Genomic DNA, 13,403 nt, shown 5'->3' with positions numbered 1-13,403 from the left:
GCCGCGGTGCAGCAGAGCACGTCAGCGGCTATAAGATGTGTTATTTTCGATGCGTTTTCCATTTCTCATTCGTATTACTCGATCCACGCAATCGCCGTGTAATTAGAATGAAATAAAGAAAACGGGAATTTATTAGCCCGGCGAGGTATTAACTGTGAACGATTGGGGCTCACTGATAAGGTAGGGCAAGGCATGTGCATACCTGAAGTGAACAGTGTGGCACGTTACGCGCGTATAGTGTGTGCCGATTTCGCCGCTTCTTGCCGTTCTAGATGAAATTCGTGGACGTGTTTAATCTGTGGACATGTACAATGGGGACGTGTTGGCTTGAATGAAATGAGAGAAATGTTTTACATGGGTAACTGACTTGCGCAATAAATGACAAGGATGCCGAAAGGTATTCGAGTCTGTGTCTTCTTTTAAAATAAAAGTTTGTAAGAACAGAACATTTTTTTGATCGAAATTGGTTACACTTGCTTCATTTGGTGGCTATTGGCGTTCGAGTGGTTATAATTGAGAAATTACAGTGTATAACCTGTTACGTCATGACTTGTAGGTACTAGTCTCCTCTGCACGGCGACAAAACACCGCTGAAGCACTCACGTCATCTGCTACGATGTGCCTCAGGCACTAATTAAAGAAGACAAATATAGCCCTACGTCATCATATGCGCACGGTCCTGTGTGCTTTGGAGTTGTTTGTCATTTTAGAATCACGTTGCCGCTGTTCACAGACGACTACAAAGCATTTTAACGCGATAGCGTTAAGGGCCCCGTGTCGCAGAAAATCCGGCGTCGGTGTCGGCGTGCGTCGTCCGCCGCCAAGAAAGTCATGCCGAACCACCCCGACCACGCAGACCCTCCGCGTGGCGCAGCTGGTGAACTAATTGAATTTCTCAAAGTAAAATGCGTCATAGAAATTGTAAAGTACGACTTAAGCACAACCTGCAGGCGTGATAGCGTCGGATTGTAATTTGAGTATACGAGAAAACATAATTATGTTACACGGAAACTCGAACACAAACTCCTTATCCAGCATTTCTACCACTGACACAGCGGTGCATGCGCCCAGTATAGGTGGGCCTTGCAAAAACGACATCCAGATTGCGCAGCGGCGCGCCGAGGCGAAGGTGTAGAAAAAAGAAAGCTGCCGTTGCCGGGAAGCCTTACAGTCAGGATCTTTGAATGCTATCGCGTTCCCACTCTTAAAGGCGAAGCTTAAGCGTCCTCCAAAGTGTTTCTGCCGCCGTTGTCGTCAGACGCCTGCATGCGCATTATTGTTCAAAATTTATTTGATACAGACGTACCTCTGAGCACAGAACACTTCGCAGCACGTAGCCAAACGAGGCTTCTAACGTATTAAAACGTATTTTAACGCATTAACGTATCAACAAGGCGGCAAAAGCTGAAAGAAGAAAAAAACATTGTTTACAACGAAAGCGCCTCATCGGAGCATCGCACCCTGTTACTCACTCACGGAAGTGCAAGCCCGACTCGTCCGACTGGCTGAAGACGCCACCGGGGTCCAGAGACTCCTGGCTGCCGCCTAAATGGGGAAGAAGACAGAAGAGGATCTCCCACCTCTTCCCCTTCCCTTGACGCCATCCCGGGCACACAATAAAGTTGTTTTCTCTCTCCCCTTCCCCTCTCTCCCACAGATGTCGTTTAGAACTTCACAAACTTACTTGTCACACGAAAAGTAGCACTTTATTGGACAATTAAATTTGTCATACAAAGGTATACACAGGCGTACTCATGGACAGGCATTCTGACAAAAGAAACACTGAAATGGCCTTGATGCGTTAACCTAGACCCTGAAATAACAGGTAACGCTTGTTTCTCGTACTTCGCATTTACGCGAGCGCAAAGCCAATCGCTGAAAGCGATTGGCCCTAACCATCCCTTTCATCGAATTTGCAAGATAATTACAGGCCCCTACACAAATCCGGCCAGTAAAGAAGATTCATATCTAAGTGGGCCCATCAAAAACACACCATTTCGTTGCTTTCTTAAAACCAGACACCAGGGGGTGTCGAGCTCGCTACTTCGTCTTCTGCTGCTTCTCTTCGTTCTCCCTGTCGTCCTGGTTGCATTTGCCATTGCCGTTGTTCCCGTTGTTGTTGGTCATGATGCCCGGACCACCGGCGCGCGGCTTGTTGGTCCTCGCCGCTGACTGTGGCTCCTGGTTGCGGCCTCCAGCGGGATGCGTTGCTGTTAGCACGACCGCCAGCAGAACGACGAAGAGGCAGAGCGCAAGGTGGCCTTTGTTCATGATATCCCGATGCCTCGCTTGTGCTACCGGGATGCTTGCAAGCGCGCTCGCGGTGCGCAGGTTTTCCCTCGTTTGGACAGTCGATGTACGATGTTCAAGCTGACCGCGCTGAACGTGAAGATCGACAGGGAACTTCCGGCGTTCTGCTTCACTCAAATCGTTGACGCAGTGCTCGATAGCCGTCGATTTATAGAAAAAAGCGAACTGGACCGCACAAGCAGAAAGTGCTTCGAAAGACACCACGGGAGCCAACGTGTCGTGGCTCGCGCAATGTAGTTCAACAGACGGCCGGGTCGAAGCTTGAAGCCGTATTTCAAGCCTCTGTATGTCGCGTGCCGGTACCTGTCGACTTGCGACGACGGTGCCGCTTTTGTACCCATTTTAACAAATGGGAACAAAGAAGCATATTGTCGCTGATGTCGGCGGGTGAATCGAGCCTCCAGCAAATGCGTTTTGCCCTCGTGTTTACTGCGCTGAGGCCACAACGCACAGGAGACGCGTTTCAGGCATTAGATAAGGCCGCACAAACGGTCCTTGTACAACTGTATACCGTTATGAACACTCGCCGTTCCACCGTTGTATTGTATTGTCCAGCTATTGAGGGCAGCTGTTAACATTTCAACTACAGTGAATACACACTTTTATCCTCCTTGATGCGCACGCGAATTCTCGTACCACTGCGAGGAAACGACGTTGTGTCACGGCAGCTTAGAACTACGCTCTCTGTCACTTGCACACATGTCAGTCCGGTCTTAACGTCTCAATTACAGAGAGACGGTGGTGGTGGTTCCCATCGCAGACCAGGTACATACTGTTTTTCTATATAACCTTCGAATCTTCTCTCACTTTCTCATCGTCACTACAGCTACTTGTAGGTATGTCAGTTGAATTCGTTCGACCAACACCATTTGAAATAGCTCTGACGCATGGACGAAGGTCATAAGCAAATATGCTGCACATGAAGTTCTAATAAGGGGAAAGCTTCCTTCACTGCAGTGAAAAGAAAATTGTAATAGCCTTCTCAGTCTATGTAAGTTTGGCTCTCCACCTCACAGGAATACAAGACCTACAAATATCTGGTTTCGTAAAGAACAATTCATTTTATTAGATTTTAAGTTTTCATGGGGTTTCCTATGCGCTGTTGGAACGTGTTCACTACGGTACACCTTTACTACAGGCGGAAGTGGAAATACAACTACGTTATAGCTGTGAAAGGCCCGAACACGTAAAAAATAAAAAAAAAACATTGCGTCCTTCACGGTTGCCTCGCTGTCCTGATGGGCGGTGTCCCCATCTACAGAACGAACAGTTCGCGTGTACCACAAATATAAAGTATGCTATTCGAAACACACGAAAAGTTGCGAAAGCGTACCATCCATAGCGTTCGTATAGCACAGTACACAGTAGCTATAAAGAAGGCGAGAAAAACACAGCACGATACAAGTTAGAGGAGGTGCACATTTTAACGCCACAGGGCGGCTGAAAGACGAGATTAAACGGTGTTGCAGGCACCAAAGATGGCCGCTTGACGGTGTTCAGAAGCGTACAAAATGACATCGTCATCTTTCAAAGATTTGGTTCATTGAAAAACAAGCACGATATGAACACTCTATCGAAGCTAAACATTCAAACAACAACGAAGTGCACACGGTGAGGAGCGCACATCTAAACGCACAAAAAAGCAGGGAAACATTTCTAGCACTAAACGAATGCGAGAGAAAAAGCCGTGCACAATATGGTCATGAAAAAAAGCCGCACTTGCGTCGTGGGTTCATTCGCGAACCGACGCTGCACTTGAATGCTTTCCCGAAGGGCGCGAAGTTCCTGAGCGGCACGTTGCAACTGTCCCCGTAGTTGGCTCGGCTGCCGGCGCACTGAACGTAGCAATAGTTGATGAAAAACAGCTGGTCGTGGGTGTACTTCTCGAGACCCGGTAGCCTCTGGTCGTATTTGGCGTCTCCCTCGAACGCGTGGTAGGCAATCTCGAGGCCCGGCACAGAGGGAAATAGCTGTATGGAGGAGCAGCACTCACTGGCGTTCAGGTCGCACGCGAGCCGTTCGAGGTAGTCGCGCGACCGGTTCGGCCCCCACCACAGCGCGCCGCGCCCTTCTTCGTCCAACGCGATGCCCTTGGGGTCGAACGCGCGGGCGACCTCGCGCGCCAGGACGGAGCCCGCTCCCGCGTTGAGCACGACCATGCGGCTGAGATTGTAGTAGAGCGGCGGCTGGAATAGGGTCATCGGGAAGCGTACGCTGTTGAGGGCGTAGACGTAGAAAGGGCGCGCGTAGCCAGACGACGTGCGGAGGCCGTACAAGCCCAGGCGGTTCCGATCCTTGCGGGTCGCCTGATACCAATGCGACGCGTCGACGAAGTTGGCGGCGAAGTCGGCGCCCATACGCGGGAATGTGTCGAACAGCTGCTCCCGCCTCTCCAAGTTGAGGAAGGCCGGCCGCGGCAGAGAGCTGCTCGTCAAGTACTTGGTCTTCTGCAGCGCGGCGTGTCGAGCGTTCCCGATCCATGCAAGCTGGTCGAGGAGCGAGGCCGCCGAGTCCACGAATGTCCCGAAGAATTGGAGCGAATTTGGCGGCAGACCGGTAATTGCCTCGCCGAACGGAAGCAGCGAGCCGAGTCGGGACTGCACGTACTCGAGGCAGCTGTATTTCTTCAGCGTCATGAACAACGTGAGGTCGTCGCTAGCGCCGCTGCGGAACCTTAGTTGCGGAAGGTCCAGGATAGCCCACAGGTGTGTCTGGACAAATAGCCACGACATGCCGATCAAGAACTGCCTCTTGGTGTACTTATTCAACAGCTTTTGGATGCCTTGAACGAGCCCGAAGTCTTCCACCACGACCCAATGGTCGGAGGACCAACTCAGGTCTGGAGAGAAGTGCTTGTTGAGCAAGCTGAGCCAGACGCCGGCATCGACCCACGGCGTTGGATTGTCGAAGAGGTCTAGCCGGAACCAAGTCTGGTTTGCCTCCCCCCTCGCGCCATCTCTCTTGACATTGAGCATATCGCGAGTCAGATTCCTGAGGACGTGGGGGTGGGCTTCGTTGCCACCGGCGGCTTTGCTCAGACCCATGTACCCTAGGTAGTCTTGGACGTGACCCTCGTAGTTAGCGGGCTCTTCGTAGTGCACCCAGCCGGTCAGAGGCTTCCCACGACTCAGAAATAACGTCACGGGCCGACCGCTCACGTTGACGAGCTGGGCGTCGAAGAGGAAGTTCTCGTTCCAGTTAATGGCCAAGTCGAGCATGACGTCCAGCGGTTCGAGGGCTGCGTAAGGCATGTTTTCGGGCCATGGAAGCCGCATTCTCGTGCGCAGCTCTCGGAATCGCTGAAGCCTCGTCTTTGATGTGGCGGAAGTCGCGGAGTAGGTGCCGCCGCTGCTATCAGACCTGGTGCAGCTCCTGAAGAATTGCGCGGCCAGATACACGGTTTGGTTCGCATCTTCTGAAGCGGGTCCTTCGAGCTTTTCCAGGTTCGACTGTAGCTCATCGATGGCCCTTTCCGCGAATGCCACCATCAGACGGTCCTGGTACGCTGTCACGATCAAGAAAAACTTCAGTCAGCGAGTGATACGACGTCTACGCTGCGAGCGAAACAGTTCAACGTATAACCGGAGCTCAAATATACTAAAGAAAGTTAGCAGCACCCGTCGCACTAGCAAAACTTGAGTCCACTTTTAGTGTTGTTCGTTTAATGTGAACGAACTAACGCAAGACAATCCAAAGGGACACGAAAGGTGGAAAACACAAAAGCGCCTGCGGGCATATTTTCATATCCAGAGAGCTCGAATTTTTCCTAAATATGTCTACCCTGATATCAGGGTTAAATTATTCAGCGCTCGCCATATCTTTAATGTCGCCAAAAGGCATTAAAAGAAGTTGACAGCTTTTTCAGCGCTACTTCGTCATGGAGCCACCAGTCAGTCCGTCCGTCACGTAGGACGATCGCTGCGCGAGGGCCCGCAGCAGCAAGCGAATTGGCTTTCATGCTGCCTCTCGCTTCAACGCAAACTAAGCGGCGAGAACACAGCGCACAGGAAGCTATCAGCACTCGGCGCACTCTGTCCCCATCACCGATCGCTTTCAAGATAGGGCCCGCGCGTCCACACCATACGCAACCGCCACCGGAGTATGGTTGACCACGCTTGATAATGGTTCGACGAGGATGGGTAAGGAGCTAAAGAGTGATAACGGCTTATAATGATGGGAACGTCATCAGCGCACCTGGCGCCACCACCTGCAGTAGTTTGCTTGAGGCATTAATTCCCCTTGCGCCGCCGTCCGCGCTGTCGGTTATACTGGTCAGGTCAAGTTTCATAACAGTGATAATGACACCAAGCTGCGTGGAGACGAGCACGTGGCACAGTGTTTACGCATACTTAGACAGAAGAGCTTCTGAGTGAATTTTTTCACACTTATATACATGTGGTATATCAAACATGACACCATTACGAGAGGTAGTAATACATGCGGGCGGAACGAATGCGTTTTTATATCGCATGAAATCAGTGGATTAGAATATAGGGTGCAGATTTATGTAATATATATGTCGGGATGATCAACCATGGGGTTAACGCATCAAAAAGAATTAAATAGTTCGACCGACCGACAAGAATGTAGAAACAGATCCAAGTATCAGTTTCAAAGTAGCTTGTATAAGCACCACAAAAGAACTTCTTAAACGTTTGGTTCATTGCGGAGTTAATTAGGACCTGCGATGTTAATAACTTTGGCTATGAACTGTCAATAGGTGTAGGAATCATACACAAAATATTATATTTCTTACCCCTTTCGATAAAAATACAACTTTACAGCGCGCTTTCATTATTCCAGGCATTTCTGGCGTTGTATAGAGTGGGCGATGAGTAGGTTTAGATACGCACAAATTGTAACCCTACAAATGAAAATTATCCGTTCTCATATAAACAACAAAGGCTGTTTGATAGACCTGACAACTGCGCCTCTCTTCACGGTATTTGTTGAATTGCGTACTGGTTCGAAGTATCATATATAGCGATTCCCGTAAATACATTGTCACAGGCAGTTGAAGAAGACATTGTACATAAGCCTGAAGACGACGACGATCTTCGACTTCGCGTGCTTACCGCCATCTCTTCAGCCGCTAAAGATATTTTAGATAGTCAGCAAAAAGTCGCAGTTTCGTCTGAAAGGCGAAGCATCAATTGCGATAGCAAATTAGTAGACAGCTATAAGAAGTAAGGTTATTAGTCTTATCGGTTGTATAAACTTGCAAACACTCGCTTACTAACTAAATTAACAAGCACGGTGCCACGCACGCACAGGTAAACATGAACCCATCTTACTCGATGACCGCGGAAACACGCTGTCAGAACGCTGGAGTTCTGACAGCGTGTTTCCCTTCCCTTCTGCCATACACCCTTCTACGCCCTTCCTGAAAAATTAATTTGTATTATTTTACACCACGTCCGCTTCGTTAAAATTTGCGCTTAAGTGAACGCTAGCGTCCATATAAAAAAACATTTATTGAGATTTTTATGTGAATATAATTCTCTGTTATAACGACACACTGAGACCTTTTTAAGCGCTTTAATTAAGCATTTTAACGGCCAACGAGAATGTATTTTGGAAATGGCATAAACACGCTTCGCGAATTGTTGTGGCACACATTTTGCTCTAATATTTAACCATAACAAGTAAAAATGAACGAAGCTTGTAAGACAGCACTTTGTTTACGAAAATTTAATTTCAATTGCTACGGGTGGGGAGGGGGGGGGGGTCGCTTTGACACGTTTTTATAGGCGTGCAGATAGAGCATAATTCCTTACTGCAACTTGTTACACGAGAACATGAGATAGTTGCTGTTGAATCGCATGCGCATGTTCTCCGTACTTTCCTATGGCATCTAATAATATTAACGGTGTCTCTACGGCTGTGGTATTGAATACCGCGCTAGTGATCGTATCCTGGCGTCTGCAGGTTTGCTGATGCTCATCAGTCCATGTTTATGAGGTGGTGCTAGTAGACTAGGCGCTTGTAAACATGGAAGTCTTCACGTTAGAGATGCCTGAAGCACAAAAACAGCGCTACAATTGAGCAGTGCACAGAACGTGAGCCAGAGCAAACACGCGCAGCGCCCTTGCGAGCGAACCTTTCGTATATATACGGGCAGCGGCTTGCAAAAGGAGCAGCGCACGGAACCAAGGGCTGACATCTAACTTGCCGATCACATTCGTACTCCGTCATCCCAAGGTATGTATGCGTGGTCTGACTTGACTTGCACAATTTCAGTTCACGCACTCGAAGCGAGAACCCAACGCGAGCGGAGATACCACACCATGCTCATTAGTCGCGTGCATGGAGCTGTATTAGCAGCCTCGACGAACAGCACTAGTCCCTGAGCTCCAAATTTTCACGTGCGACACATTTTGTTGTGAACGTAACAAATCTGGGAAATCGCCGTGCAATGCAACGTTCTTTTAGGAGCTTGGCGCTAAAATTCGGGAGCCGTTCGTCACCTTTGAGTATACTGCGAAACCACTGGGCTATCTCCACTTCTTTTATTGGGCCGCGATTCTATATATATATATATATATATATATATATATATATATATATATGCTCTACGTTTCGTCACGCTCCTACCTGCTAGCCGACTTACAGGTATCAGTACCCTCGTGAGCCCAGACTCACGGCACAAAAGGCACGCCACATTGCCCGACATCGAATTGCGGACTCGCAGGGAAATTAGAGGTGTCTATATGAGGCCAGACGGTGCCACGCCCACCAAACACCCGATGCCCCAGTTTTACTGTGCCCCACGTCGCGGCGCGTTGGCCTCTTACTTTCGTGCTACTGTGGCCCATATCGCACCTTCACTCAAGTGATCGACATAACGCATGAAATCGGCACTCGTAACTCCACAATGACTCAGTCTCAATCCGAAATAGTCCACGTCGCGCCGGCTCAACCTATTATACCATTCCACCGGCTTCTTCTTTACCAGCAGTGCCGGCGCTTTACCCACTGGGGTCATGTCAAAGGTTGATGAAGACATTCAACAACAGGCGAAAGACGACAACGTGCATCTTGTCAGCCTCTAAAGCTATTGTGAATATTGTGTAAATACATTATACAAAATCATCGCAGAATTGAAATGCGACAAAATGATATACGGATAAACAAAATAGGTGCGTCTCCGTAAAGCTATAGGAGGCACCTTTTTTTTTTTTTTTTTTTTGGGGGGGGGGGGGTATTCTGTAATAGTCCACATAGTGGACTGTCCATTTCGACTGTCGCGGATGGCTCCAGGTGCACGAGCGCGAAGGAGCCAGCCAGTCTTCTCACTCGTGCAGCTGGAGCCAATCGGCGACAGCCGAAATGGACAGTCCCCTAGATGGACTTTTACAGAATACACCCCCCCCCCTCCCCCCATGGCTAGGCGAAGCATACGCTGAGCGGGCCCTTCTGTAACGTACTCTCTAAGCACCTTTTCCCCAAGCCCATTGCGAGAGGAGGGTTCTCACCGGGCGCGGCGCTGGCGGGCCCTTCGTTCAGTCGGCGCTCCCAGGAGCCGCAGACGAACGCGTGGAAGTCGTCGCATGGGTCGACGGACAGGTTGAGCGCTTCGAGCAGCACCTGTCCATGCTGGAGGCACGCCTGACTGTTGCACGTGCTGATCGGCTCGCGGCCGCTTTGCTTCTTCACGAACAGCGCGAGCAGGAAGAGCGCCACGAAGAGCAACGCGAAGAACAGCAGCAGCGCGAACCCCACGCGCGGAGACTTGTGGGTGCGGCGTGACCGCTCTAGCACGTGCGTCACTCGGACGGCGCTCTCGCAATCGACCTGCGCGCGATAGGTTCCACATAGAGGCCCCCGTACTTACATGTGATTATCAATATATGAGTGAGTGCTGGTTAATATCCGCATCAAAGGACGTCAGTGACGGTGGATTAGAGTGGAGGAGAGATGAGTATGAACGTGAGTGAGTGTCGGCGAGCGTGAGTGGACTTGAGCATGTATGGAAATGAGTGTCGGCGAATGGGAGTAGACGGGAGTGAGTGCTGGTAAGTTTGACTGGGCGTGATTAGGAAAAGAAGTGAGTGCTGTTTAACAGAAGTATGAACGAAAATGCCGTGACGGTGAGGTGCATACTTTTGATTTCATACTACGGGAACCTCGGTTTGAATACCTGTCCGCGCCACTCCATGCTTTATCCTTGGAGTAGCGCTTGAAACTGGAATAAAATTACCAAGTATGCTAAAGGAGTTATGTCGATTTTTTAAACACGGTAACTGTCATAAAGGCACACTCTTCTATAAATGAGTCGGCAACAATAGACACATGATTATGATAGTTGCCTCTCGTGGTGTGCATAATGAAGCACTATAGCCTTCAATTTTCTCCGGCAAAGAATCTTGATTTTTGAGTTCTCACTTGATCATTAGCGTGTACGTTCCAAAACTTCAAGTTGGATCGACGTGAATATTGGCTTGTCATTTAAGAGCTCGTTAGTGGACTTTCGGCAAAAGCTAATCAGTATCTTAATCGTCGTCCAGAACTAGCTGCGAAATGTGAAGGCATGTAAGTGGTCCCAACTGCGCACATTTTATGCGCTAATTGAGGAACAATATGGTGGTCTACAAATATTTGCGGCTCCCAGAGGCATCTGGCGGCTGGTTTTCACACTTGTCACCCTAAAGAAATTTAGGTACGAAGGCTTACTACGGCCTACTTGAACCGGAAGCTCATAGTCGTGGACAGCGCTTGAGAAGGCAAACCTCTAGGGCAGGTTGCAGCACACCCCTTTCGAGACTTTCATTCATTCATTCATTTGTATTTCCTTAAACATCCCCGAGGGCATATTAAATAAGGGGTGCTTTTTTTTTTGCAAACAATATTGTCACAACGATCAATATGATGTTACATGAATGAAGCTTGATGGGCAGGTGATAGTGGAAATGTTGTGAGAAAGGCCGTTCCAGTCTTTTGCTGCTCTTGGAAAAAATGAAGCAGGAAATGTTTTAGTACGGGCACGTGGGCGAGAAACTTGTAACGTATGACAAGTGAGTGCGATGAGATATGGGAGCGGCAGGCATAACGTAAGGAGCGCAATTAAGTGGCGAGTGATGATGACGATGATGTGTAGTGTTTAATGGCGCAAGGGCCAGCTATGGCCAAAGAGCGCTATGACATATGGTTATGAATTGTCTAGGTAATATGTATGAAGTGTTCAAATGCCGATGTACTATGGCTGTAAAGAGGCCTAAAAATGGGTCGCTCAAAACAATGACAATGACTAATGAAAAAAAAGGATAAAAGTTTCGCAACGATGAAGTGATATAAAAATATACACAAGCACTGCTGCCTCCAGCAGCACTGAAGTGAAGCACTGAAGTGAAGGGCTGAGAGGCGCGTGCTGTAATAACCTATGTCATTGCGGCTATAGCCTGGAGGCGAGGCTATGCTACACATGACCCGGCCAAATTATTTCTAATATGTTAACTTCATCTAAAAAGTTAAAAAGTGTTTTCAGGGTAAAAAGCGGTTCGTTACTAAGAAAGAACGCTGGATGGAGTGGGGTATCCTGACGATACGCAGAATGAAAGTGCTTTTTACGCTCCCTTTCTATTTCCCTGCACTGAATGAGGACATGGAGCACTGTGAGGGTGTCGCCACACCTTTGACATGACGGAGGATCACTTCCAGTCAGTAGGTAAGAGTGGGTGCCGTAGGTATGACCTATTCTTAATCGACAGAGGAGCACTTCCTTGTATCGTGCTGTTTTCTCCGATATCCAGTGCCCTAATTTAGGTTTGATAAAATGCAGTTTATTGGATACCTGGGTATCCCACTGTTTCTGCCAGTGCTTCTTCAGCTTATGGCGTAAGTACGGTTTAAGGTCTGTGGCTGGAATTGTTATGTTTGTGTCGTCGTCGCTAAAAGCTACTGAGGTTGCGTTCCCGTCAGCAGCCTTGTTGCCTTTTATGCCACTATGGCCAGGCACCCAACATATGACGATGTCTTGTTTAGCCGTATAAGCTGAGCACAGCAATGCATATAGTTGGTTAAAAACAGTGTTCTTGTGTTTTCGTACACTCATTAGAGCTCGGACTATGCTCATTGAGTCCGTGAACACAATTGCCCTTGTGAGATTCATTTGTTTTATGTGTTTAACTGCAGATAGTATCGCGTACGCTTCTGCCGTAAAGATACTTGTATATGGATTCAATGTACCGGATATTGAAAACGATGGTCCTAGAGCTGCGTAGGCAACAGCAGCAGGAGACTTCGAAGCGTCTGTATAAAATTCAGCACAGGAATATTTCTCCTGAAGTTCAAGAAAATGAGAATGTATGTGTGCTTCAGGTGCTCGTTTCGATATTTCAACAAAAGAGATGTCATACTGGATAATTTGCCACTCCCAAGGCGGCGGGAGCCGAGTAAGGGCCATTGGAGCACGCACTGGTTGGGTGCAAGAACGGAAATGAGCACCTAGTGAGAAAATACATACATTAAAAAAAAAAAAAACTGTCATCTCATCGCCATGTGCCAAGCTTCCGATTTCCATAAGTATACACTCAGATGTAGGTCTGATCGCTTTGGAAATCGGAAGCTTGGCATATCGGAAGCTTGGCACATGGCGATGAGATGACAGTTTTTTTTTTTAATGTATGTATTTTCTCACTAGGTGCTCATTTCCGTTCTTGCGCCCAACCCGTCGAGTGGCGAGTGAAAGAACTTGTGAAATAGAGAGAGGGTTATGAACACCATAACACTTTTCCAAGGTGTTATGAACCACAATGTGACAGAAATTGGATAAAACCGCCTACACGGGTCGCTGTGATTATTTGTCGGTTGCCGCGTTTTGACGGCGTACTGGTTATACGGTAGCATACCGTTACGGGGCGCTTAGGAGCGGGAAAGCTCGATTTTAAGATCACCTTTAGTAGTGCGACAACCCTTCAGCGTGTCCCCATCTGCTGATTAGAAAAAAAAAGGTTTACTCGTGAAGTTTACACGAGGATAAACATTTCACGAAGTTCACGCGGAAGCACCGATTCAGGTGCGCATTTCATAAGTATACACTCAGATGTGGGTCTGATCGCTTTGAAAATCGGAAGCTTGGCACATGGCGATGAGAT

At 48.4% G+C, this 13,403-nt stretch overlaps 1 protein-coding gene across 1 annotated transcript; it reads right to left on the bottom strand.

The window, feature by feature from the left end:
* Nucleotides 1-3,595: 3,595 nt before the first annotated feature.
* Nucleotides 3,596-10,104, bottom strand: LOC119435192 (neprilysin-1-like; the record flags this gene model as incomplete). The annotated part of the gene is made up of 2 exons (XM_037702113.2): nt 3,596-5,815; nt 9,786-10,104. Coding segments are annotated over 2 exons (2,124 nt in total), but the record flags the coding sequence as incomplete, so codon positions are not given.
* Between the last annotated feature and the right edge of the window lie 3,299 nt (nt 10,105-13,403).

Source organism: Dermacentor silvarum, unplaced genomic scaffold (assembly GCF_013339745.2).
Source record: "Dermacentor silvarum isolate Dsil-2018 unplaced genomic scaffold, BIME_Dsil_1.4 Seq516, whole genome shotgun sequence".
NCBI lineage: Eukaryota > Metazoa > Arthropoda > Arachnida > Ixodida > Ixodidae > Dermacentor > Dermacentor silvarum.
The sequence above is the reverse complement of the archived record's forward strand: the minus strand, read 5'-3'. Positions and strand labels throughout refer to the sequence as shown.